At 44.2% G+C, this 21,598-nt stretch overlaps 2 protein-coding genes across 13 annotated transcripts; one reads left to right on the forward strand and one right to left on the reverse strand.

Moving 5' to 3' along the window:
* The first annotated feature begins 610 nt into the window (after positions 1 to 610).
* Positions 611 to 10,221, forward strand: arntl1a (aryl hydrocarbon receptor nuclear translocator-like 1a). 10 transcript variants are annotated; one of them, XM_034288396.1, is made up of 20 exons: positions 616 to 667; positions 782 to 822; positions 3,086 to 3,177; positions 3,284 to 3,431; positions 3,728 to 3,748; positions 3,933 to 3,968; positions 4,309 to 4,347; positions 4,626 to 4,783; positions 4,931 to 5,010; positions 5,103 to 5,195; positions 5,301 to 5,418; positions 5,772 to 5,921; positions 7,384 to 7,630; positions 7,978 to 8,084; positions 8,177 to 8,327; positions 8,496 to 8,581; positions 8,865 to 8,973; positions 9,257 to 9,344; positions 9,585 to 9,681; positions 9,813 to 10,221. In XM_034288396.1, the coding sequence occupies exons 3-20, from the start codon at positions 3,126 to 3,128 to the stop codon at positions 9,968 to 9,970; spliced, it is 1,938 nt and encodes a 645-aa protein (XP_034144287.1). In that variant the 5' UTR covers positions 616 to 667; positions 782 to 822; positions 3,086 to 3,125; the 3' UTR covers positions 9,971 to 10,221. The 10 variants fall into 10 exon arrangements, with proteins under 10 accessions (XP_034144286.1, XP_010881856.1, XP_034144289.1 ...); XM_010883556.4 differs by having other exon boundaries at positions 617 to 667; positions 3,086 to 3,138; XM_034288395.1 differs by lacking the exon at positions 782 to 822 and having other exon boundaries at positions 611 to 745.
* An 863-nt stretch (positions 10,222 to 11,084) lies between these two features.
* btbd10a (BTB (POZ) domain containing 10a) lies at positions 11,085 to 21,151 on the reverse strand. Of its 3 annotated transcripts, none has more exons than XM_010883561.4 (9): positions 20,953 to 21,151; positions 15,736 to 15,947; positions 15,586 to 15,618; positions 14,947 to 15,235; positions 14,644 to 14,746; positions 13,358 to 13,478; positions 12,680 to 12,877; positions 12,301 to 12,411; positions 11,085 to 11,921 (listed from the first exon to the last, which is right to left on the reverse strand). In XM_010883561.4, exons 1-9 carry the CDS (start codon positions 20,964 to 20,966, stop codon positions 11,617 to 11,619), a joined length of 1,386 nt encoding a protein of 461 aa, XP_010881863.1. In that variant the 5' UTR covers positions 20,967 to 21,151; the 3' UTR covers positions 11,085 to 11,616. The 3 variants fall into 3 exon arrangements, with proteins under 3 accessions (XP_010881863.1, XP_010881861.1, XP_010881862.1); XM_010883559.5 differs by lacking the exon at positions 20,953 to 21,151 and adding an exon at positions 18,216 to 18,611; XM_010883560.5 differs by lacking the exons at positions 15,586 to 15,618; positions 20,953 to 21,151 and adding an exon at positions 18,216 to 18,604.
* Positions 21,152 to 21,598: the final 447 nt, after the last annotated feature.

Genomic DNA, 21,598 nt, shown 5'->3' on the forward strand with positions numbered 1-21,598 from the left:
TTTGACTTTAAGAGCCAATTGGGAGCCAAGCCACATCTATGCATCTATCCTTAAGAACATAATGTCATGATTATAAAATGGTACAATATTAGAAACATTAAGTTAAATAACTTGCTGATATCACTTGAAATATTTGTAAATTATTTACTGTTTGAAGCAGGGCCACTGGCATCAGAGAGAAATCTGATACATAGTATTTATTTCTCAAAGTTTCTGGGTTGTCATGTGTCCAGTGAATCGGTATACAACTGTAACAAATTAAGCAGTGGATAACTTATTTTAGATCAGACAAGCCTCATGTACCAATAAAGCTACTGGGCAACATATTATGTTGAACGAATTCTGCACTCATTTCACCTCCATGAAAAAAACATCTATCGGTGGGCAGGAGAAACCAATTAAATTCGAAAACACTGAAAAGAACAAACCGTTGCTAAATATATTAAACGTTAATGAAAACTGAATGCTCCTCTGAACTGCAAGGAAATTATGAGCGTACTGTAATTGGACGATCAGCATGTCTGTCATCTTGTCTAGCTGTCAACCATTTTGTGATTGGTGATAGGAAGTACGTTGTGTAGTCCTCCTATCCAATTGGTTTAGAAAAAACTAGGTTAGTGGTGCGGCAGTAATGACGGAGGAGAAAGTAGGTCACAGACTGAATAAGGTGAATCACAGTTAATGTAGCCTAAAATTGACAAGGGGGTTCATAAGATGGGGATGTCCTGTACATAGTTCCTGTATTGTAAGTACATCTTATTATATAATGTTTTGTTTTCAGCATCCTGATGAGAACAAGCGGCAGTAGATTGCCAGTTGAAGGTACCTCACAACGACTTGTTTTGCCTGCGTACTGTACTGATTTGCTGGAGGGACGTTTTATCTACGGTAGTGCTTGCCATCGCCGTTATTTTTTTTTACCTGTACTGTGTGGCTACCACCGTACTATTTAAATAAATTACAGACGAAATGTATTGATAGAAAGACAGCCAAGTTGTCAAACAACTTTTCGGGGTAAAAGTGTTTGAGATCAACGTCTCATTCAGCAATGGTCCTTTGTTTAATATTTGAGCCCTGACATTAATTTAATTAAATAACTGGCAAGCTAGGAAGCTTTTGGCTGAATATAGATTACGTTAGCATTGTATTTGGACCGCTAGCCAACTGGGCTCTAGTGGCTTCTCTTCACAGCTTGCTATTTAAAAGTGACACCAGTCCAGAGTACGGAGACAGCCTACTCAAAGACACACCTCCATTTTTTTTTTATTCAGGCGGGGTCCGCCTGCTTATTGCCCCCATATGGGGGTGCGCTAGAGCAAGACATCTCACTGGCAATTTGTATTTAGTCGAAGCGGTGCAATATTAAGGTTTCCCCAGTCTACTTCGGCTTCCCCAGTCAAGAAATACTGGACCCAGTGAGATGTCTGCTTTTGGGTAACCCCTCTGTGGGACGGGTCAGCAGAGTGGCCTGCATGAATGATTAATGTGAGTGGGTCTTCGGGTGGGGTGTCTCGGTTCCTTGAATGCCCATGCGGCAAGTGTTATTAGTAAACCTCAATATATAATTGGTTTCCTAACGGGGTTCCACCTTGCGTATTAAAAAAAAAAAATCATCAATTTATGTTGAATTGTCGATATTGTGTTGTCGTTTGCAATTCAAAAGTTCTCAATCTCAATCACATCCCTCTGACAATTTTGTTGTAGCCCTGAATTAGCTCAGCAGAATCAGGGCTTGATAATTACTTGACAAGTTCAACCAGATTATTTGACAATTTTTATTTCTGCTAACAGGGATTCTTGATTTTGCATGAACACATGCATGTCAAAGCAGTGTTAATAAAGTTACTTTTAAATTAAAGAATTGTAGTTTCAGCACTTTAATTTTATTAATTTAACTCATTATTTTTAATTCTTACAGGGCAAATTCTTCAATATTTAAGGCCTAGAGAATTACCCCTCCAAATTAATAGATAAACAAACAGAACACAAATAGCATTCTATATGTAGGCATAGGAACTGCTCTAACATTACAAAACATCTGATTTATGACCTAATTATCCATATTATGCCTGTGATTTTATTTTGACACATGGGTCTTTTTTCATGTTCAAGCCAGTACCACATTACTGTGGAATTGCTTCCTGCTTCAGTTTCACAAAGGTCTAAGAAGTAAAGCTAAAGACCGACCCCATCTGACAGTCCTCTTATGTACAGGTAGAACAACTGTCCTAGTGCTTAAAAAAAAAAAAAAAGGTATACCAACGCTGTGAGGCTTGGAACTCACCACCCGAACCAACTCATCCTCACAGGGCACCACGCCAACAATTATTATAAAAAGGAGAAATGTAGATGCGCACAAAAAGATTTAGGTGCACAATTACTATTTAAAAGACAATAAATGTAGAATTATTTGTCTAGTGATGTTGGTATACCTAAATTACAATATCAGGTCATGGGGTAAAAATATCTGTTTACGTTTGTGATCTGAATTGTTGTGCTGCGTAGTCCTGCCTTAGAAAACCTGACCGGGATGAGACGCTTGCACAAGTACACTGTCCTTAAGACTCCTTTGACCGTGACTTGAGGCAGCCTAAGAGGTGTGTTAATAGGCCAGTGACCCTGTCTTGTTGAGAGTGGACGTAGAGATGGCGAGCTGTGGCTGGAGCTCTCTCTGTGTTTGAATCAGAGCCACAGGTGTGCTGAACCGTGCTGGGGGAGGGTCAGGTTGGGTGAGCTGTAGTATGTTGAACATTTGTGGTTTAAGTTGCAGAATGCCCTTTAGGCTCTTTGACTCCAAACATTACTTTGGATGCAGTGAGACAGTGCCGTGGTTCTTTGTTTCTTTATTCCTCTCTAAAATCCTTACGAATCTAGATATGTCCTCGATGGCATATTTTCCTTGAGGTATCCTGGCAACAAGTGTAGCCTGTAGCGGAACGTGGGTGTGGAAGAGAGTCTGTCTTAATTCTGACAGTTAAGGTAAACCTGGCTTAATTGTGTGTATGTGATTCAATGAAATGTAGAACAATGAGTGTCAGTATTGTAACACGGAATTAACATACACCTTTATTTTCCCACAATGCAGAGCCACTGCGAATGGACGGAAGGAAATTCCAGAAGCTGTAATGAACATTTGTGGTGCGCGAGACCAATTTTGCTGTGCTTTCCTTTTCGAATGTGATTTCCGTTTGAATTATCCTTCCTCAAAGTTGGGCCCAAGTACAAAATTAAAAATAAAAAAGCTGTATTGTCCAGTTCTAAGTCCTGCCATTGACTGTTTCAGATGATCTAATGGCAGACCAAAGAATGGACATTACGTCTACGATGAACGAGTTCATGTCCCCCAGCTCCACTGACTTGATCAGCAGCTCTATCAACACTTCAGGCATGGACTACACCCGCAAGAGGAAGGGCAGCACCTCGGACTACCAGTAAGCATACCCGCGACCCCCCCGCGACCCCCTCACTCCGGCCCTGAACTCAGGCAGCGTTCACAGCCCCCCCCCCCCCCCCCAGCCGCCCACCACAGTTAGCGCTGGAGATAATTGGCTTCACCGGGGTTCTACAGCTATGAATTAGTATTTAACTTGTGCTTGCTGGTGTTATGGGGACCTGTGTACATCCTGCACATGAAACGTTGCTGCGTTTCAGCAGTCGTGCCCACTGGGCGCCTCGCGCGCCCCGCTAGTCTGACAGTTAAATGATTGACACGTTATTGTCTTTGCAGAATTGATGGATTCTCTTTTGAGTAAGTATGAAAGTTATTTTCAAGTTTCACCTTTTTGGTTTTACCATGTTGACTTTGACTGGTGTCTGAATGGGTGTGTTAGTTTGCAAACTATATTTTGAAGATTTGCAAGGGCAAAGCCGTTGCTGCCGAGTGTTCCTGTGATGACAGTATATGATCATTATCTCATCATTATCTCCCACAGTGACAGCAGCATGGACACCGACAAGGATAAACTTAGGTATGTTTCTTTGGCAGCAAAAATAACTAATGTCAGTATCAAGGTAAGCAAACGTTACCATGTAACTGTTTCTCTGTTGTACCGGGAATGGCAAGGGAGATGTTGAAGTAGGGATTTCGCTGCAACGTTGAGTAGATGCTAATCTGTTTACATAGTAGGGCAATGGTGCCGTGAAGGGCAATGTGCTGTAGGTGTATGGGTTTGTATACTGTACACCGTTACATAAGCTGTGTGAGCCTGAGACCAAGGGACACAGGCCTGTCAGTGGTTGTTCCTGAACCTTGGGTCAGTGTGTTCGGTTTCAGGCATTTTGAATACATACCCTTTTTCCTTATTTCAGGGATTGTGGTGATCATCAAGGTCGGATCAAAAATGCCAGGTAGACTTAACTTCTGATTCCTCAGGTTTCACTTTTCGAAATCTGTCGGCAGAGGATGTGCAGTGTTCCACTGACCTGGCAAGCGGGGTAAACTCCAGGAACAAATATATTCTAATCCCTCTTCCAGGGTGAAATAAATGCTTTTTTTTTTATATTAGAAAACAGAGAGAGCCTTGTGTCCCATCAATGAATAGACACTTTATGTAGTCTATAGATTGCACTGTGTAACAGAGAAGACTGGGAGTCGTTCAAACCGCTTTCTGCTACTCTGCCAACAGGGAGGCGCACAGTCAGATTGAGAAGCGGCGCCGGGACAAGATGAACAGCTTCATAGACGAGCTTGCAGCTCTAGTGCCTACCTGCAACGCCATGTCCCGCAAGCTCGACAAACTCACTGTCTTGCGCATGGCTGTCCAGCATATGAAGACGTTACGAGGTGAGATGGAGTTGCATGCAGGTCAAGGGGCCGGGGATGACCACTAAATGACAGCAGTAGTGCGGAAATTTGTTTGGACGTCATTAGTTACCGTCAAAGTATGGACGGTGCTGTTCAAAGTATTTAGTTTTTTGTGTTCCTCTACAGGAGCAGCAAATCCTTACACTGAGGCGAACTACAAGCCCTCTTTCCTGTCAGATGACGAACTGAAGCACTTAATATTGAGGGTAAGTTCAGGTCTCGTACAGCTCTGTGCTCTTCTGCAGAGCTGGTGACACTAGCCACATTGTTTCATTGAGTCTTATGTGGCTTGTTTTAGGCTGCTGACGGCTTTCTGTTTGTTGTCGGATGTGATCGTGGGAAGATCCTTTTTGTCTCCGAGTCCGTTTACAAGATCCTCAACTACAGCCAGGTACGTACGGAAGTCTCCGTTCTTCTCACTTTTGATTTCCTTCTTTGCTCCTAGTGCTCGTTTCCAGTGTCCTCCTTCCTTTCCCCTCCCCCCCTCTCTCTCCAGAACGATCTGATTGGCCAGAGTCTGTTTGATTACCTACACCCTAAAGACATCGCCAAAGTCAAAGAGCAGCTGTCGTCATCCGATACAGCACCTCGGGAGCGACTCATCGACGCAAAAAGTAAACCGTCCCACACTTCCTGTCTCCATCTGGTGCCTGTCCTCGCAAGGTCAAGTCAGGAAGAGCATCAGATTTGATGCATATCGTAGGGAAGCGTCCATACATCATTACAAAAATGTGTCGTGGTAAATACATGTCAGATGTATGCCACCGGTGTACCTGCTAAATTATGTTTGTAATCATCGCAGCATATTTCCTCCTTTTTCATTCATTATCCCATTATAGGGATTACTGTGCCCTGTGATTTTCTTGCCTATGTATGAGTAGAGTATCTTATTTCTGAGGCTGGGCATGATTTGCCTGCAGCGTTCAGCAGTGGACTGACACACTGGGATTTTTTTCCCCCCTTCCAGCTGGCCTGCCCGTTAAGACGGACATCACCCCTGGGCCGTCTAGGCTGTGTTCCGGGGCTAGGCGCTCCTTCTTCTGCCGAATGAAGTGTAACCGGCCTTACGTCAAAACTGAAGACAAGGACTTCCCTTCCACCTGCTCCAAAAAGAAAGGTACTTCTCCCGGGGTCTAGGCCAGACATATTCAGATACTGGGTGTTAGAATGCAAGCACAGGATGTGTACTGATGTACGGTGCCTTTAGAAAGTATTTAGACCACATCAATTCATCTACATTTTGTTTTGGACTTAACCCAAATGTAATCATTTATATTGTGGAAGTAAAAACAGCTTTTTTGGGGGGGAAATTATGGCCAATTTATTGAAACATTACGATATTTCAGGTTAAGTATTATTTATTATGTAGTATGGATTCTTGATTTTTGCATTCATTACTTAGCCTTTGGCAGTGAACCCAGCATTGAGGCTTCTTGGGCATGCCGCTAACCGCTTTCCACACCTGGGTTTGGGCAGTTTTTCCTCTGAGAGATCCTCTTAAACTCTTGTCATATTGGATTCAGATCCTCGTGAACTGGGATCATCAGGTCTCCCCATAGATGTTAGGTCTGGTCTCGTTACTCAAGGACACTGATATACTTTTCACAAAGCCCCTCTAGCGTTGTCTTGGCAGTGTGCACGTAACCATTAACCTGAGTTGCTGTTATGTTTAGCCAGAATCTCTTGCCTGTTGGACAACCAAAGACAGTCATGAACTTCGAAATACACATTCGGATAATAATTTCAAAAGTTTTAGTAATTATTCACCTCTGAATTAAGTCAAGAAACCTTAATGGATTATGCACATTCTTGCAAAGAGATTTCAAATAAAGGTTTCTTTTTTTCAGAAGTTATGTTTATCAGTGTACAAGGCTATAGTTGCTTTTTTTTGTTCTTCATTGTTCATTGCAATGGATCTATTTATATTAAAGTCTGTACATTTAGGCTGTTTAATAAGCTAGGCTTGAAAATGGGGAGGCACTTGCAATACTATTTAAAAAAAAAAAATTGATTTAAGAGATTCTTGATTGATTAAAGAACTAAACGCAAATTCTTTCTCATGATATGTGATTAGTTGAGAGTCAGTCATCACTCTTTAACTCTCTCAACTGATATATGATTAGTTGAGCGAGTCAGTCGTCAGTCTCGCTGCATAATGATTGATAAAGTAATATGGTGACAGACACTGACTATGCAATCCCTGTTGGATACTTGTAACATCGGGTGCAGGATGTTGTTGCTCTGCTCTGTTGCTCATGCAATGGTAAACTGCGCAAGATGGTTAGCTTAGCTTAGCTTAGCTCAGCTGGAAAAAAGGTTTTTCATTAAAATATTTGTTTCTGTGGCGACATTACATTTTAGCGGCGTCAGGCTGCCGCTGTTATTACAATCAGGGAAACGCTGGTTATGCAGAACAGCAGTCACATCATCAAATTCAACTCTCTCGGAAAAGTACTCCTGAGTATGTTATCTAGGAAGATGGCGCGTGCCTCTCCACTGACCTGTTTTGGATACAGATTGCTTAACATTTTCCAGTTGGGGGAAGTATTTACAATGTTTCTTTTTTTCCCTCCCTACAGCCGACCGCAAGAGCTTCTGCACGATCCACAGTACTGGCTACCTGAAGAGCTGGCCGCCCACCAAGATGGGCCTGGACGACGACAACGAGCCGGACAACGAGGGCTGCAACCTCAGCTGCCTGGTGGCCATTGGCCGGCTGCACCCCCATATCATCCCCCAGCCCTCCCACGATGACATCCGTGTCAAAGCCACTGAATATGTCTCCCGGCACGCCATCGACGGGAAGTTTGTCTTCGTCGATCAGAGGTATGACAGGGCCCACATTCTTTTCGCTCGTGCTTGTCGCTAACTGAGTTGGCCAAGAAAGCCCACATCCTTGAAGTACGGTGACACACAACTCAAGCCAGCCATTTATCTTTTAAATCACCCTGCACACTAAGTACTCCTCGACAGCAATGAGCGTTACACTGGCTTGTCAATTGACATGCGAGCCGTTGCTGTGTTTGATGAATTCATCGGCAAACCGCTTGACACCTCAAAGGCTGTTATTACTCACGTTGAAGGGTAATTTAACTTTCATTAAAATGTTATTGGACAGATTCATGTTCATAGAAATGCTCCGGCGCCATTTTAAAGACTCTCCATCTATCCAGGGCCACAGCCATTCTTGCTTACCTGCCCCAGGAGCTTCTTGGCACCTCTTTCTATGAGTATTTCCATCAGGATGACATTGGCCATCTGGCAGAATGTCACAGACAAGGTATTGGAACTGTGCGGCACGTCTCTCTGATTTGCTCCTTTTTTTGTCACCACATTCTTTGACTACATTCTGGGTTTATTGTGTCTCAACAGTGCTGCAGATGAGAGACAAGATCCACACGAACTGTTACAAGTTCAAGATTAAAGATGGTTCCTTTATCACCCTCAGAAGCCTCTGGTTTAGTTTTATGAATCCCTGGACCAAAGAGGTGGAGTACATCGTCTCTACAAACACAGTGGTCTCGTACGTCACCCCCCCCCCCCCCCCCCCCCCCTCTACTGTCCTAGTTATGCACGTTACTTACTAATGGCACTCCGTTTGTGGCTGACGAACAAATGGGTAGTGTTCATTCAGCACTGTTTTCATAGGGGAAACACTGGTCCTAATGTGGCTGTTTGAATGCTTCTCTAGATGCAGTACACCAGACGATACTGACCCCTATTCTCAGCCAGCTACGTCGCCCACTGCCTCTGTGGACAGCGTGCTGACGTCAGAAGGTGAGCGTGGCGCAAGATGGCGTCTCTGTACACACAACAAAGCCTCTCATTTATGGCCCCAGGATCTTGAGATGACATTTGTCGGCTAATTCTGTCTTTACGCCAGCATACAAGCTAATATACTTAGTAGTCGTCTTTGATTAAATTCACTGTGCCTGTGCGTTTTGAGATGAGGAGTCTGTTGAAGTCTCTGTGCAAGACTTGGTGTGGGAGCTTTTTGGATCAAATGAGAACGCTTTCAGTCCAGGAGCAGGAAAGAGTGATTGACGTGGTTCATTTCTAGGTGGAGGAAGGCGGGCCCTCCAGACAGTGCCAGGCATCCCTGGGGGGACGCGGGCAGGTGCCGGCAAGATCGGACGCATGATCGCTGAGGAGGTGATGGAGATTCAGAGGTGAGACAGAGAGAGAGCTTTAATGCTGAAAATGCATGACCGGTTGTTAATAACTGCAGAATCGATAGAATAAAGCCCAGGGCCGTAATGCCTCTCGTGGAGTTGATACTGTTTGCATATTCCCAGCTCTCAGATATGCATTATACCCTTCATCACACAAAGATGTCAAATCGACCTGTTCAGTAAGGCTTTGTCAGCTGTGACATACCAGGAGCTGAAGGTTTATTAGCGGAGTACCACACTTTGTCCTGGTGTAACCGTATTATCTGTTTTTGTCTGTCAGGACCAGAGGCTCGACGCCTTCCAGCTGTGGCTCCAGCCCCCTGAACATCAGCACCCCGCCTCCAGACTGCTCTCCAGGGGGCAAGAGGGTGTGTCCAAGACCTCTAATAATCAACGTTCGGATTGTTGCGAGATGACGTTGAGATGACACGGACACATTTTTCTAATAGAACTGTCCAGCACACTAAATGGACTACATGGCATCCATAATGTATTAACTGGTTGGATCTTCTGCTTAAATAATTATTGTGTTAGTTGTTGTCAGACATCTGTCCCGTTGCTGAAATGTGCATTGTCTGGACATCTTTTTTTTTTTTTTTATCTGGCAGATTCAAAATGGTGGAACACCAGAGCTTTCTTCAGCTGGGATGCTGCCAGGAGGACCTGACTCCATTGGATATCCGTACTCCAACCAGTCTGTTATGAGTAAGCATCAGGTTCCCAGGAATTCCCCAACGGAATAGTTCCCAGGCACTTACATGTGTCCGTGTTGGTGAATATTGTTGTGTATTTTAGTGTTTTGAACTATTGTCTGACTGGTATGTTGTTTTACGTAGGTGACAACTCTCACCTCAGCATTGACATCATGGACGGCGCCGGCTCCAGCAGCCCCAGTAACGACGAGGCAGCCATGGCCGTGATCATGAGTCTCCTGGAGGCTGACGCAGGTCTCGGGGGCCCTGTGGACTTCAGTGACTTACCCTGGCCCTTGTGAGGACACTCCCGGAGGAACGAGGCGAATAGGACCGGACTAGGGCCCCCAGAACTTGTCAACCCACCCCTGCACCACCGATTTTATTAAATCATCCAGAACCACATTAGTTAGCTAATGTTGGCTACTGCGCTTCAGTACCTGCTGGAGACGACCAGTCCAGTGGTGGGACTGGAATGGGATCTTCCTGTGTTGTACTACCAAGGATTTCTATAATAAAAACCTGTTTGTGTTATGATTTTTACACTACAGTACATGTATGGTTTCCTTGTTGGATATTCCCATTGATAATTGTATCATATCTTTTATGTAAGAAATACTTTCTGCATATATATATGGTATGAGTGTATAATTAAAAGTATTTCTTTGTTGTTTCGGATTGTATCTCTTATTTCACGAGACATTGAGGAATCTGAAATACAGTAGGAATTAGGTTTTCATGTGCAAACCTGTCACTCATGCAAAAAAAAAAAAAGCATACTGAACAAAGTCAGTGAATCTGAGGCTGAGTGAATAATTTAGGGGATTGTGTATGCAACCCAAGCAATTCAATGAATCACATCCATTTCACAGATTTCCTCTATTGAGCCTATTGGTGCAACACGGGGTATTTTTATATCATGTTGCTATCTAGTGGCAGAAAGTCTGTCAGGCAGAGATAACTGGAGACTGCATTGCTAATGCGTTGAGGAGAAACGCCTGGAAACAAACTACGCTATTAAAGCCAGTTAGCACTGGTGCAGTTCTGAGGTCATACTTGTTAACATATTGTTTTGGTTTTCAATCTGGAATGACTAAAGTTGGAAACCTTTAAATTATACAGTTTAAAAATTTGGAAATCAGGATGTATTTAGTATTTGTTTGGGATAAAATGAATACATTTTTGGCTTGAGCCAGTAAGCCATAATCAGGGCCAGATAAATCAGCGTCTGTTGACACACAATAGATGTTGCTGGCTGCCTCAGTGAACAAGCTATTGCCCACAGAACTGACTGACAAGGTGACAAGGCTAAAGAATAAACAGACAAATGTTTCACGCATTGCCAAATTGGGCTAATCCTCTCAATCACAGTCGTTCCATGAGCATATGTATATATATATAAAATTTTATTCTGAGGCCAAAGCATCACGGTGAAGCTCCCCCCCCCCTCCCCGACTGCTCTGGTGCCGGGCTAATTCAGGAACATTCTCATCCTCACCACAACCGGGAGAACAAGATGTGGAGAAAACCAAACCGTTTACAGTTGTCAGTAATGTAACTACACAGCAGCACTACACACCCCCACCCACAACTAACCTCACGAGAAAGGCCCACACATGTCTTTTTTTTGATACAATCTAGTATTTTCCTTGAAATGAAAACATCAAATATTCTTGATAAAAAATAAATCTCCTTTGGTCAGTAAAAAAAAAAGAGAAAAGAAACAGCACAGAATGTGTGCAAGGAGGCAATCGTTTACTGTTTGCTTTGCTTCTCCTTCCTTGGCTGTCGACGCTATACAACAGTTCATTTTATTTTGGCTCGCAAAGGCTGCAAGAAGAGGTGCGAAGAAGGCAATGTGGTTCCTGCCGCCCCGACTAGCTCCTCGCTATGGCGCTCCGCGGCAGGAGAGGACGGGGCGTGGAGGGTGCGACGGAGCGTCCCGGCCTCAGACGGCCGGCGAGGGGGCCTCCAGCTCCGGGTCGTAGGGCCGGCCGGCCTGGGGCTGGATGTCCAGCTCATCCACCTGGGGGCCGGGGTGCAGGTTGACCAGCTGGTCCTGGGGGATGTCGGCGGCGGCGGCTGCCAGGTTGGTGATGGACTTGCTCTTCACGCACTGGAAGTCAACATGGCGGCTCTTGCCCTCCTCCTTCTCCCAGGACATGCGGATGAAGGGCCTCTGGACGTAGTTGTAGATGACCTCTGGCCGACCGCCGGGTCTCTTCTTAACCTTCTCCTTGTAGGTGGGGTAACCTGGGGGGGGGGGGGGGGGTAAAATGAGCCATTGTAGTTTGGGAGTTCGAATGCTTACGTTACTATATTTGCTTAGTTTGTTGTACATTAGGTAGGATCTCACAACTTTCCTGGGGACCCCCACACCTCAAAATCTGGTTGTAGATCTGTACTAGCTCAACTTAACCCAGATGTTGATAATTAGCAGACAAGTTGATTCAGGTGTGCTATCTCCGGGATCTAATTCACGGAATGGCTGGGGGTCCACTGGAGACTTTTGAGTTGAAATGATGAGTGATTCTGGTAATTGTCAAGTGTTATCTAAAACACTGAAGCAAAACTCCTTGACTGACATTATGTGGAACAAGGAACAAGTTATTTCTTTGATGATTCACCATACCTTCAATTCCCAGTCTGATTTTCTTAAGTCCTCTGTCTTTTAATACCGATTTGGCAACGTCTCGATTCTCTATGTACTTGAAGAATCTGTACAGTTTTGTGCTGTATATAACTGTAAAGAAAACATATTATTAATGTCATATTACAACAACAAAAAAGCCCAGCCATGTAGCAATACAGATCAGACAGGCGTTGGAAACTATTAATGGTCCAGTGCACTCAAATTCTGCACGTCCCATATTTTGTCTCATGTATTTGCAACCGCTGATGATAAACAAACACATTTCTTCGACACGTCTAATGAAAAACTAGAACAGGAAGAAACTGCTTGGCCGGGAGAAAGACCACAGAACCGCGGGGGGGGCGTGAGGCGAACTGACTCTGGGAATACTCCTCCCCCATCTGTGGCGGGTACTCCTCATCCCAGTCCACCACGTCGTCGTCCGTCAGGACCACCACGTGGCACTCCCGCTCTCCGTTCTGCGCACTGGCCACCATCAGCGGCAGCACCATCTCCTCCAAGTAGAACTCAAACTGACGCCTCGCCCCATCGTTGGACAGCTCGTGCATGAGTGCACCTGGAAAGACAGGGATGGGAGGGGTCAGTGGGAGCGTCGAAGCGCGTCACGGGGTTCCGTGTCCGCCGCCGCTGCCCGGGACGCAAACACACCGAAGCAGGCGAGCTCTCGCGTGCGCACGTGGGCAAGCGCAGGCTTGGCCCGACAGCATGTGAACGAAACTAGAAACGTATAGACATTCCCAAAATATGTAAATCAATGGCAACAGATGTGACCCACATTGCAGAAACTCGTCATCTGACATGACCCAAATCTGTGAGCAAATATTGACCTGGATTCAGCGTTGTGCCTGACAAACACACCCAGAACAAATAAACACCTCCACAAAAACACAGGCTAAACATCGCATCTAATACAGATCAATTGTACGGCATGTGAAATATCAGAAATAACTATTCTGCCTGAAACCATACGTCTGTGATCATGTCATTTGAATGGGAGGAGGAGGAGGGCATTAAGGCACACAGCTGATATACGTACTGAGGTCTCTACACTTGATGGTGCTGTAGTCGAAGGAGATGCAGAGGTAGTCACATGCTTCTCTCAGCTCGGGAATGGATATCCCATCAGGACAGCGGATTATCCCAGATTTGTAGTAATCCTACAATTTAAAAGTCACACAAGAAAAACAAACAGGCAGCCATTACTGTAGCCGCTCTGTGCGCAGACACAGAGTGGAGCCTCCTGACCACAGCAAATGGCAGCGACGTCACTCACTTTCCCCCTTCCCCTCCCACCCTCACAGATCCATTTACAGCCAGCGAAACATGGAGATTGTTCAAGTATAATGCTGAAAAGAAAAGGGATGGAGGAATCTATTCATAAGACCGCTGTAGAAACGGGTGTTAGCGTGCTCTGTGCCCTGAATGCTAATTCTGCTGCTAACTGCCAGACATGTTTTTTTCCTCTCCATTCTGCTATGGTTGGGTCGGCATTGACGCAAATACCTCTTCCTCACACACACCAGTTGTATAAAGCGAGACTGTTCAATACTGAAAATCCAAGAAAAGGCTTGAAATCAAACATAGGAGTGCTTTAAGCATGTTCCTTAGTCCTGAACATCCACGCTAGCCTCATACAAACAGGGATGAAGACGTGAAACTGCTACCCTGACAGGCTAGAGCATCGTACAGCGTGTGAGTCACATGGAAGGCTGCCCTTGAGCCCAGAAACCCTATGATGTGTGTGCGTACACACACACACACACGCACACACACACACACACCCACACACAAACACACAGAATGCCATTACCTGGGTGTTCTCCTGCCCTGTGTCTCTGGAGACTAAAGTAACACGAGTGTCGAACAGACAGGAAACTGAAAGCACCAGGATGCTGTACAGCATTAGTAGCTCTGATCCCTGAAAATCTGCTTTACGTAACACAGCAGAGATTATCTGCTCTGCATTTCCACACGTCCGCGAAAGTATACACAGAATTTGAGTGGTTTGAAAAACAAAGGCATATTTGTTATGTTTTACTAGTCAGTAGTTGCAAGGAAATGCACTACAATAATACAAATATACCCCTTCAATAATATGGAACAATTATGTATTAAACCCTACCTTGACTCTTCTTAACCCTAATCCCACTGCTTGTTTCAGAGAGGTCAGAACATTGTTGCAGGTGCTAAACAAGTGAGAGACTGACTTTTCCATTCCAGTCAGAAATATTGATGTCAGGGCAGCATTTATCAAAGACAACCAATCCCTGGCAACTTTGGCCAAAAAAAAAGTATGACATCAAACCTGAAAGGGCGTCTTACCAGGATGGCTCTGAAAACGGTTGAGCTGATTCCATCTGCCACCTCAAACTCTCCTTTGTCATTGGGCCTGGTGAAATTGTACTCCCTTCCGGATCCAAACATTCTACAAGATTAAAACAATGAGTATAAAATGAACAATCCCTGTCGTGTGCTGTAATGTCCCATTGACATGCCTGTCGTGTGCTGTAATGTCCCATTGACATGCCTGTCGTGTGCTGTAATGTCCCATTGACATGCCTGTCGTGTGCTGTAATGTCCCATTGACATGCCTGTCATGTGCAATGATTAAAAGTTCCACAGTACCTTCCCAGCATTGTGTTGGGCTGAGCGGTGAAGATGGCTGGGTCCACCACGAAGCGTGTGTTGTCCACAATCAGGGTCACCCTCTCAGCAGTCCGTAACGTGCGCGCCCCCTCCTTGGCATTCTCGTAGACGTAGGTGAGGTCGGAGGGGCCGTGAGCATAACCGGGGCCCAGACCCTTACTCCTGCTGCTGTTCACCGCGATGCAACTGGATCCCACGGACACCGTGGCCCGGGGGGGGCGAGGACTGGAACAGCTGGTGGAAGAACCTCCCTCCCCCCGCTCACGATCTGGGAGACACAAACGGAGAGCACCTTAGGTTGGCCGACAGCGCCGTCTCATCACACTTTGGTTGGGTGCCAGCGGGATGAGAAGGAGGATGGTGAACTGTGTTAAAGTCATTGAAAGATTGGCAAGAGCCAAAATGTGGCAAGTAAAACACTGTTTAGTTGTCAATCGTCGTTTAGCTCTTAAACAGAGATGTTAAATATCTTTTAATTATTAATTATCTTTTAGGCGCTAAAAATCTTTTAGTTGTTAAACATCTTTTAGTAGCAAAACATTATTAGTTTGTACTCCAGACTGAGCAGGAGTCACAGGACTACCCCGGTTCTGCCTCTACACGACGATGCCCCCTTACTTTCAGAGTGCGCCGATTCAGTCCCAGCCGTACCTGAGGCATAAGAGACAACCTGGTCATGCCAATGCTGAAGTGCAGCACCTGGTGTGTCCGTGTCTCCGAGAGGTGACGGAGCAGGAAATAATCAAAGGAACACGGGGTTCTACTGACCACTGTTGTGCTGCCGGGTGGGCGAGGTGATGTTCCTGATGCAGGGGGTCAGCTGACCCTCACCCCTCTCGTGGGAGGAGTCCCGGGAACGGTCGCTGGAGCGCCGGCGGTCACTGTCCCCGCAGCGTTCGAGGCCCCCGCCGGCCCCATGCAGGTTCATGGTGACCAGGTCGGCCTCCAGCTGGGGGCCTGCCGGGACGCGGGGCTGGGTGCTGACGGGAGAAGACCACACATACTCAGAGAGACACACAATCACTGACAAGAAAAACTGAGCATTTCACAACGTTTTCCGGAGCCTGCAGGAAACATCTATGTGAGAGGGAAATGAATAGCGCCAACAACTGCTACAACAGTACTGCTTTCTGCACCGGGAGCCATGAACTTTAAGAAACCCAGTATGGAATGAATCCATTAAACAGTCCGAATGAACGCGCTCATACACTTCTCCTTTTGTAGGTGTTTTCGTAAAATATGAAAGTAATAAGAAAGACTACCCACAATGGCTTTGGTACCGAAAACCTTAAGATCCTTGGCAAAGAATAGCCTGGCTTCCCATTGCATTTAAGCAGAGTAACAGCATGGCTGCTACAGGAAACTGGAGACACTGCTCATCCCACTGAGACAGGCAGAGAGACAGAAACAGGAAGCATCCACATAAGAGCTGTTCGGTTATCTGCAGCAGTCTCTTTAGCGTCTGGTCTGTCTACGCCACACTGCGCGTGCTGAACAGTAGGTTTCTAATAAAAAGAGCCTCTGTCCCCAGAGACATGATTATGAAATATGATATGAAGGGAATGCCCTTAGGAGAAAACCGACAAAACTGACAGGGAACCATCAAAGATGAAGGCAGAGCTATAAAGAAACTGCCTATATTGTCTATTTAATGGATGACGCCCTTCTAGATCCCCACAGACAGCTGGGTTCAGTCAACCATTAACAGCGCCAGTCGCCTCTTCCACTGCCAGACTCCAGGAGTGAGAAAGATCAACCTCTGGGGCTCACTGACTGTAATTTCACTCCACTTGGTGAAAAAACATTTCATGTTGGTACTTAAAATGTCAAACAAGAACTATAATGTAATTGTAATTCGGGAAAATTATGTCCTGTCCGTTTGTTTATGTTTGCTGAGCCAAATAATTTGCATCTATATTTTGGCAGCGGCTGAATGGACGCTACTGACTGATTTGAGAACGTAGTTATACAGTACGCCAGTCTGGGACCGGCAGACTTGCCCTACAGAACGTGGGCCACCGTAACAGTGATTTGGAGCATAAGACAGTTCTTGCTTCAATTAAACTTGTTCAATAATAAAAGGGTTTGTTTACACAATGAAACGTCAGAAATGATACTTGGTTCGATGCCACACCAAGCAGTATTTAGAATCACTAAATTCAGAAGGTGGCGAATACTTGACACTCCTATAGAATATGTTCCCTCCCTAAAGGCCAACTTGGAATGGTGAGGTGTTCCCAGGCTCATATGCGCATTAGCCTGGGAACGGCTTTAGAGTATTTAGTGTCCTCTGGCGGCCTGCAACATTTTCTTTTTGATAAAAAGTTACTTTTAATATGTAGGAACGTGATTAAAAGTATTTGACAGAATGGGATGATTTTTTTTATGTATGACTACCTCAGCCGGGTAATGGAATAGAGCCCCCGTTGTATTCGGCGGAAATTCAGGTGAGCAAACACATTGCAGCATTAATCATTCTAATCCATCTAGACTAGGTATTGTCTATGGTTTTTTTTGGAAGTATGAATTTAAGGTAACCTATCCAACAGCAGGAGTTTTCACAACATTTATTTTTACAAAACAAATCTTTACCCAGTTCAGGCAGGTCTTGCAGGTGAGCAAACGACGGACCAGTGAAACTGGTGGCTTTCATGCAGCAATACACATCTTTTCCCATCCATATATCAACTCAATGGCGGCCGCTATTACCCCACATAACCTCTTGGAAACGTATTTTTCCCCCACAATGATACTGGTTTGTAAATTGCAAGGATTAATATTAGCCGTTTACGTGATAATGATAATAGAAGGAGAAAAACCCTCACAGATGCTCACGTCTGGTGTTATAAATAGGCGTCTGCAGCATTGACTACCGTTGCTTAAAGAAAAAGGTCCCATAAATAATGTAGTGGTAGGGCACTGCTGACACTGCTCCTCCACGTTAAACAGAGAAAGCGCACTAGTGTCGTGGGTCCGTTTAACCCAGCAATCTTATTACATTAATTCCCAATTCTACGGTTTAACTCTCCACGTAGCTATAAAAACCTTTTAGGTTCTGTTTGGTAAAATACCAAGAAACGAGACACTTCATTTTTAAGACTCTGGCTTTCATGCTTTCTTCTCCCCTTTCCACATTTTAATTCATAAGAAAGCTCAGAAAAGCCACCCATGGTAATACAAATGACAAAAAACAACCAAAAAAATCGACTTAGCCATGAGAAAAGCAAATAGATTCTTCGCACACATACCTGTCTGTATCGCACGGCAAATTAAAGACAAAACAGCACGGTATGAGCTGAGGGATAAAAGCACAAAAGACTCGCTTTCCTCCGAACAATGAAGGCTTGCCAGCCGGTTTAGCATCCTTGAGCATTACTTTCGAACTTCAGCATTATTTCGTAGACTCCGATTCAACATGCTAGTTGTGACCAAAGCCCGTAATGTTTCTTTTAAAAGACTCGATCGCAGCTATCGAAAGAAAATAGCACGGCATAACGAGCCATTCAATTCAGATAAGCGGAGCCGTAGACGTGAATGGGTTCGCTTTTTTCATCACTAGTCAGACACGCACAGAGTGCTCTGACGTAGCACGACCTCCCTGTCTCCTGTCCAGATACTTCCCTAGTGCACACGATTTTCCTCAGCAGCAGAGGCGGCATGGCTTGGCTGATGAAATAAAATAGCTGGCATGCAGAGGAAGGGCATGACAGAGCATCATTTTACGTCTGGACTTGGCTGTCAATGGGTGACAATCGCAGTTGTGGGGATTCGGTTTTGTAGGCTAACCAAAGCTGTAGGATTACAACTATAGAACTATATAATGTGTCAAATTAGAGCCTTTACGTAGCTTTTTAGGGTGTGGCTGAATATCTGCCCACACCTTTCAGACACTTTCTGGTACATATTGTGGACTGTCATTTATTTGACTTGTTTAACAGCAAACTTTTCATAACATTATGGTGATCTTTTAATTTAGCCTCATCTATCCAGGAAATATCTCTAAACAATACCAGAGCCCCTGAGTAGCTAGGTGATCTAAACAACCGCTTTGCCTTACAACTGCCTCATTGCTGCCAGGAGTTTGAATCCTGAATCCAGCATACTGACAGAACCCAAAGATGATGCAGCAGTGACGCAAATTGTCTCTGAGTATTTTTGTGCCATGGGAATGAGAGAAGATTTTGCCTTATATAAATACTTCAGTGCAATTCTAATCCTTTTGCATTGTGACAGAAAGAAAAGGATGTACCAGTGTACAATACAGCTAGTCTTCACTGAAGAGTGCCAGTCTCCTTGTGTTGCTTAAGTTGTCAACTAAATGTGCACATTGAGCCATCACAGGTAGGGACTTCGGAAGTAAAGGTGGAATCAATAAGGAATCTGCAACCATCTGGACTCATTAACACATAAGACTGGCTCTACATCACACATTAGTCCACTCTACAGGCAGACAGAGGGCTGGATCCAGATACAGAGTATTGCTAAAGTGGACGAGATTCCACTGGTGCTCAAACAGGGCCTCGTATTCCATAAACTGCCCTGCTTGTTTGTTTGTTTGTTGGGACCTTCACATTAGCTAGTTGAATAGATGTAAATGTCATGCAAGATAATAACAACAAACAGAGCTTCCAAGGCATTGGCCAAGGTAACCTACCTCCTACCCATGGGAGATAACCGATTTTTGTTGTCATTGTGGTAACAACGTCATTCAAGACATTCATTGTTTTACTGAAAGTGGTAGTTCAACCCCAGACACAGAAATGAAGAAACTCCTATCATTTTGGTGGAATCCCATGTTCTACCAGTGGGTAAACCGTCTCCCTGTGATCTAACTTCCAAGTGTTCCATGACCTCATGACATTTTGTAGCATGTCACAGGGAGTCTGATTACTCTGGTGACTGGACAACATACCGTAGCATACTGCTTTCTGTGAATAACACCTCAGACTGTCTATATTGTCATGAAAAAGTATATACAGGGCCTTTTAATTATTGGGACAGTAATTATTTGAGCGTGTTTGTGTAAATGGTTTCTACATTGACAAAACTTCTATACACGCCTTCCGTTCCAGTGCACCAGAACCATTGGGACAACTGGTGCCATGGTTAGAAAGAAAATCACTTGAAACATGTTGACGTAACACCGACACTGACAACACTGGGTAGAACACCCATCCGCGGAGCGGAAGGACCAGGGTTCAAAACACGGCGTACCTTTTTTTTTTCCTGGATTATTATTCTAACGTTACTTCACCTAACGTAAGATATCTTACAAATTCGTCTGTCAAAGATTTAAGTAAAATAGTCTGAGTAGTCCCCTGAGACTAGGTTGTTCCAGGCACTCCGCAGTCAGACCTGCCTAAGAACAGCTTTTAGCCGTGTTATATTGGCCATATACCACAAGCCTTCGTGCCTTATTGCTTAAAAATACCACAGGTTTCAGTCAATCAGTAATTGAACCACCACTGTTTATAATTCTGAAATTATCTGTCAAAGCACGTGATCAATAACTTAAGGAGCCTTTAAGAAAATGCAATTTCTTTCATAAAATACACATACTTGACCTAAATGGCAATTTTCAGAATTGAATCAAGGTATAGTACCATGTACAGCATCAGGATGTCTTAATCAGCAACATAGAAAACATAAAAATGGCTGTAGTAACACACAGTTACACATTGTGTCAACTGGCTAGCTAACATTAGACTGATCAAGGATCATTCTAATCTTTGGTTATACTTTTTAGTTAACGGTTAGCCAAGCAACATTTTAGTTAAATCGGCTGGATAAATTTAACAACACCTTAATAACTGATATACGGTTATGGTTTCAGCTAACAAATATTTGTATAAGCCCTTTCTAGCTTCTTGTTCTGTATATGGTTCTATCGTTTACTATTAAGCCAACTAGCTAGATAGCAAGCTAGGAGTACAACAACAAACGTTAGCTGCTAACTTTAGCTAGCAATACAATTACACTCCATACCTCTTGGGGTTCATTGTTGTCCGAGTTTTATCCAAAAGCTGAAATAAACAAACAATTTCCTAAACAATATTGCTAGATTTACGACCGACTGATAACAGTAATAAAGAAGGACATTTGCCCGAACAGTAAAAGCAAAACGCAAACTACCCTTAATCCCTAGTTTTGAAACCTATGTGAAGCTAGCCACAACAAGTAGCAGTATTTGAAATTCACTTTTAATTTCAAAATACAGGTCCCCCATTAAACGTGATTCAAATGGGTACAAAACGTATTATCATACAATTATTAGACTAAATGATGCCGCATTGGAACGTTGTTTTGTAAATTCATCAAAAGGACTAAACTATTTTATTAGGTATATTGGTGATTCATGTAGCAATATAGGCTTATATAAAACTGTATGCAATCAGCATAATCAGTCACACCCACAGATTACAACAGAATAAAGCTCGCAACTGTTATCACGATTAGACCGAACAGCTTCCGTTTCCGTTTGAAAACAGGCTGTTACCAAGTTTACTTATAAACTTCTGCAACCCCGCCCCCCCGATCCCCCCATAGCCCTTGTCATTGGCTGTGATAAACATTGTAAATTACAACTTTTTTGTTTAAATTTAAATATATAATTAGCCACAAAGTTAATAGT

Source organism: Esox lucius, chromosome 19 (assembly GCF_011004845.1).
Source record: "Esox lucius isolate fEsoLuc1 chromosome 19, fEsoLuc1.pri, whole genome shotgun sequence".
Classification (NCBI taxonomy): Eukaryota; Metazoa; Chordata; class Actinopteri; order Esociformes; family Esocidae; genus Esox; species Esox lucius.

What these genes read in the sequence shown, in the direction of transcription:
- btbd10a (XM_010883559.5), bottom strand. Translation starts at nt 18,340, where the DNA reads ATGCTCAAGGATGCTAAACCGGCTGGCAAGCCTTCATTGTTCGGAGGA. An exon ending in TGAATCGGCGCACTCTGAAA is followed by an intron (nt 15,236 to 15,585) that starts GTAAGGGGGCAT and finishes TGTGTCTCCCAG; the next exon opens with ATCGTGAGCGGGGGGAGGGA. An exon ending in GGGGGAGGAGTATTCCCAGA is followed by an intron (nt 12,412 to 12,679) that starts GTCAGTTCGCCT and finishes TTTTCTTTACAG; the next exon opens with TTATATACAGCACAAAACTG.
- arntl1a (XM_034288395.1), top strand. Translation starts at nt 3,126, where the DNA reads ATGAACATTTGTGGTGCGCGAGACCAATTTTGCTGTGCTTTCCTTTTC. An exon ending in GGTCGGATCAAAAATGCCAG is followed by an intron (nt 4,348 to 4,625) that starts GTAGACTTAACT and finishes CTCTGCCAACAG; the next exon opens with GGAGGCGCACAGTCAGATTG. An exon ending in TCTACAAACACAGTGGTCTC is followed by an intron (nt 8,328 to 8,495) that starts GTACGTCACCCC and finishes ATGCTTCTCTAG; the next exon opens with ATGCAGTACACCAGACGATA.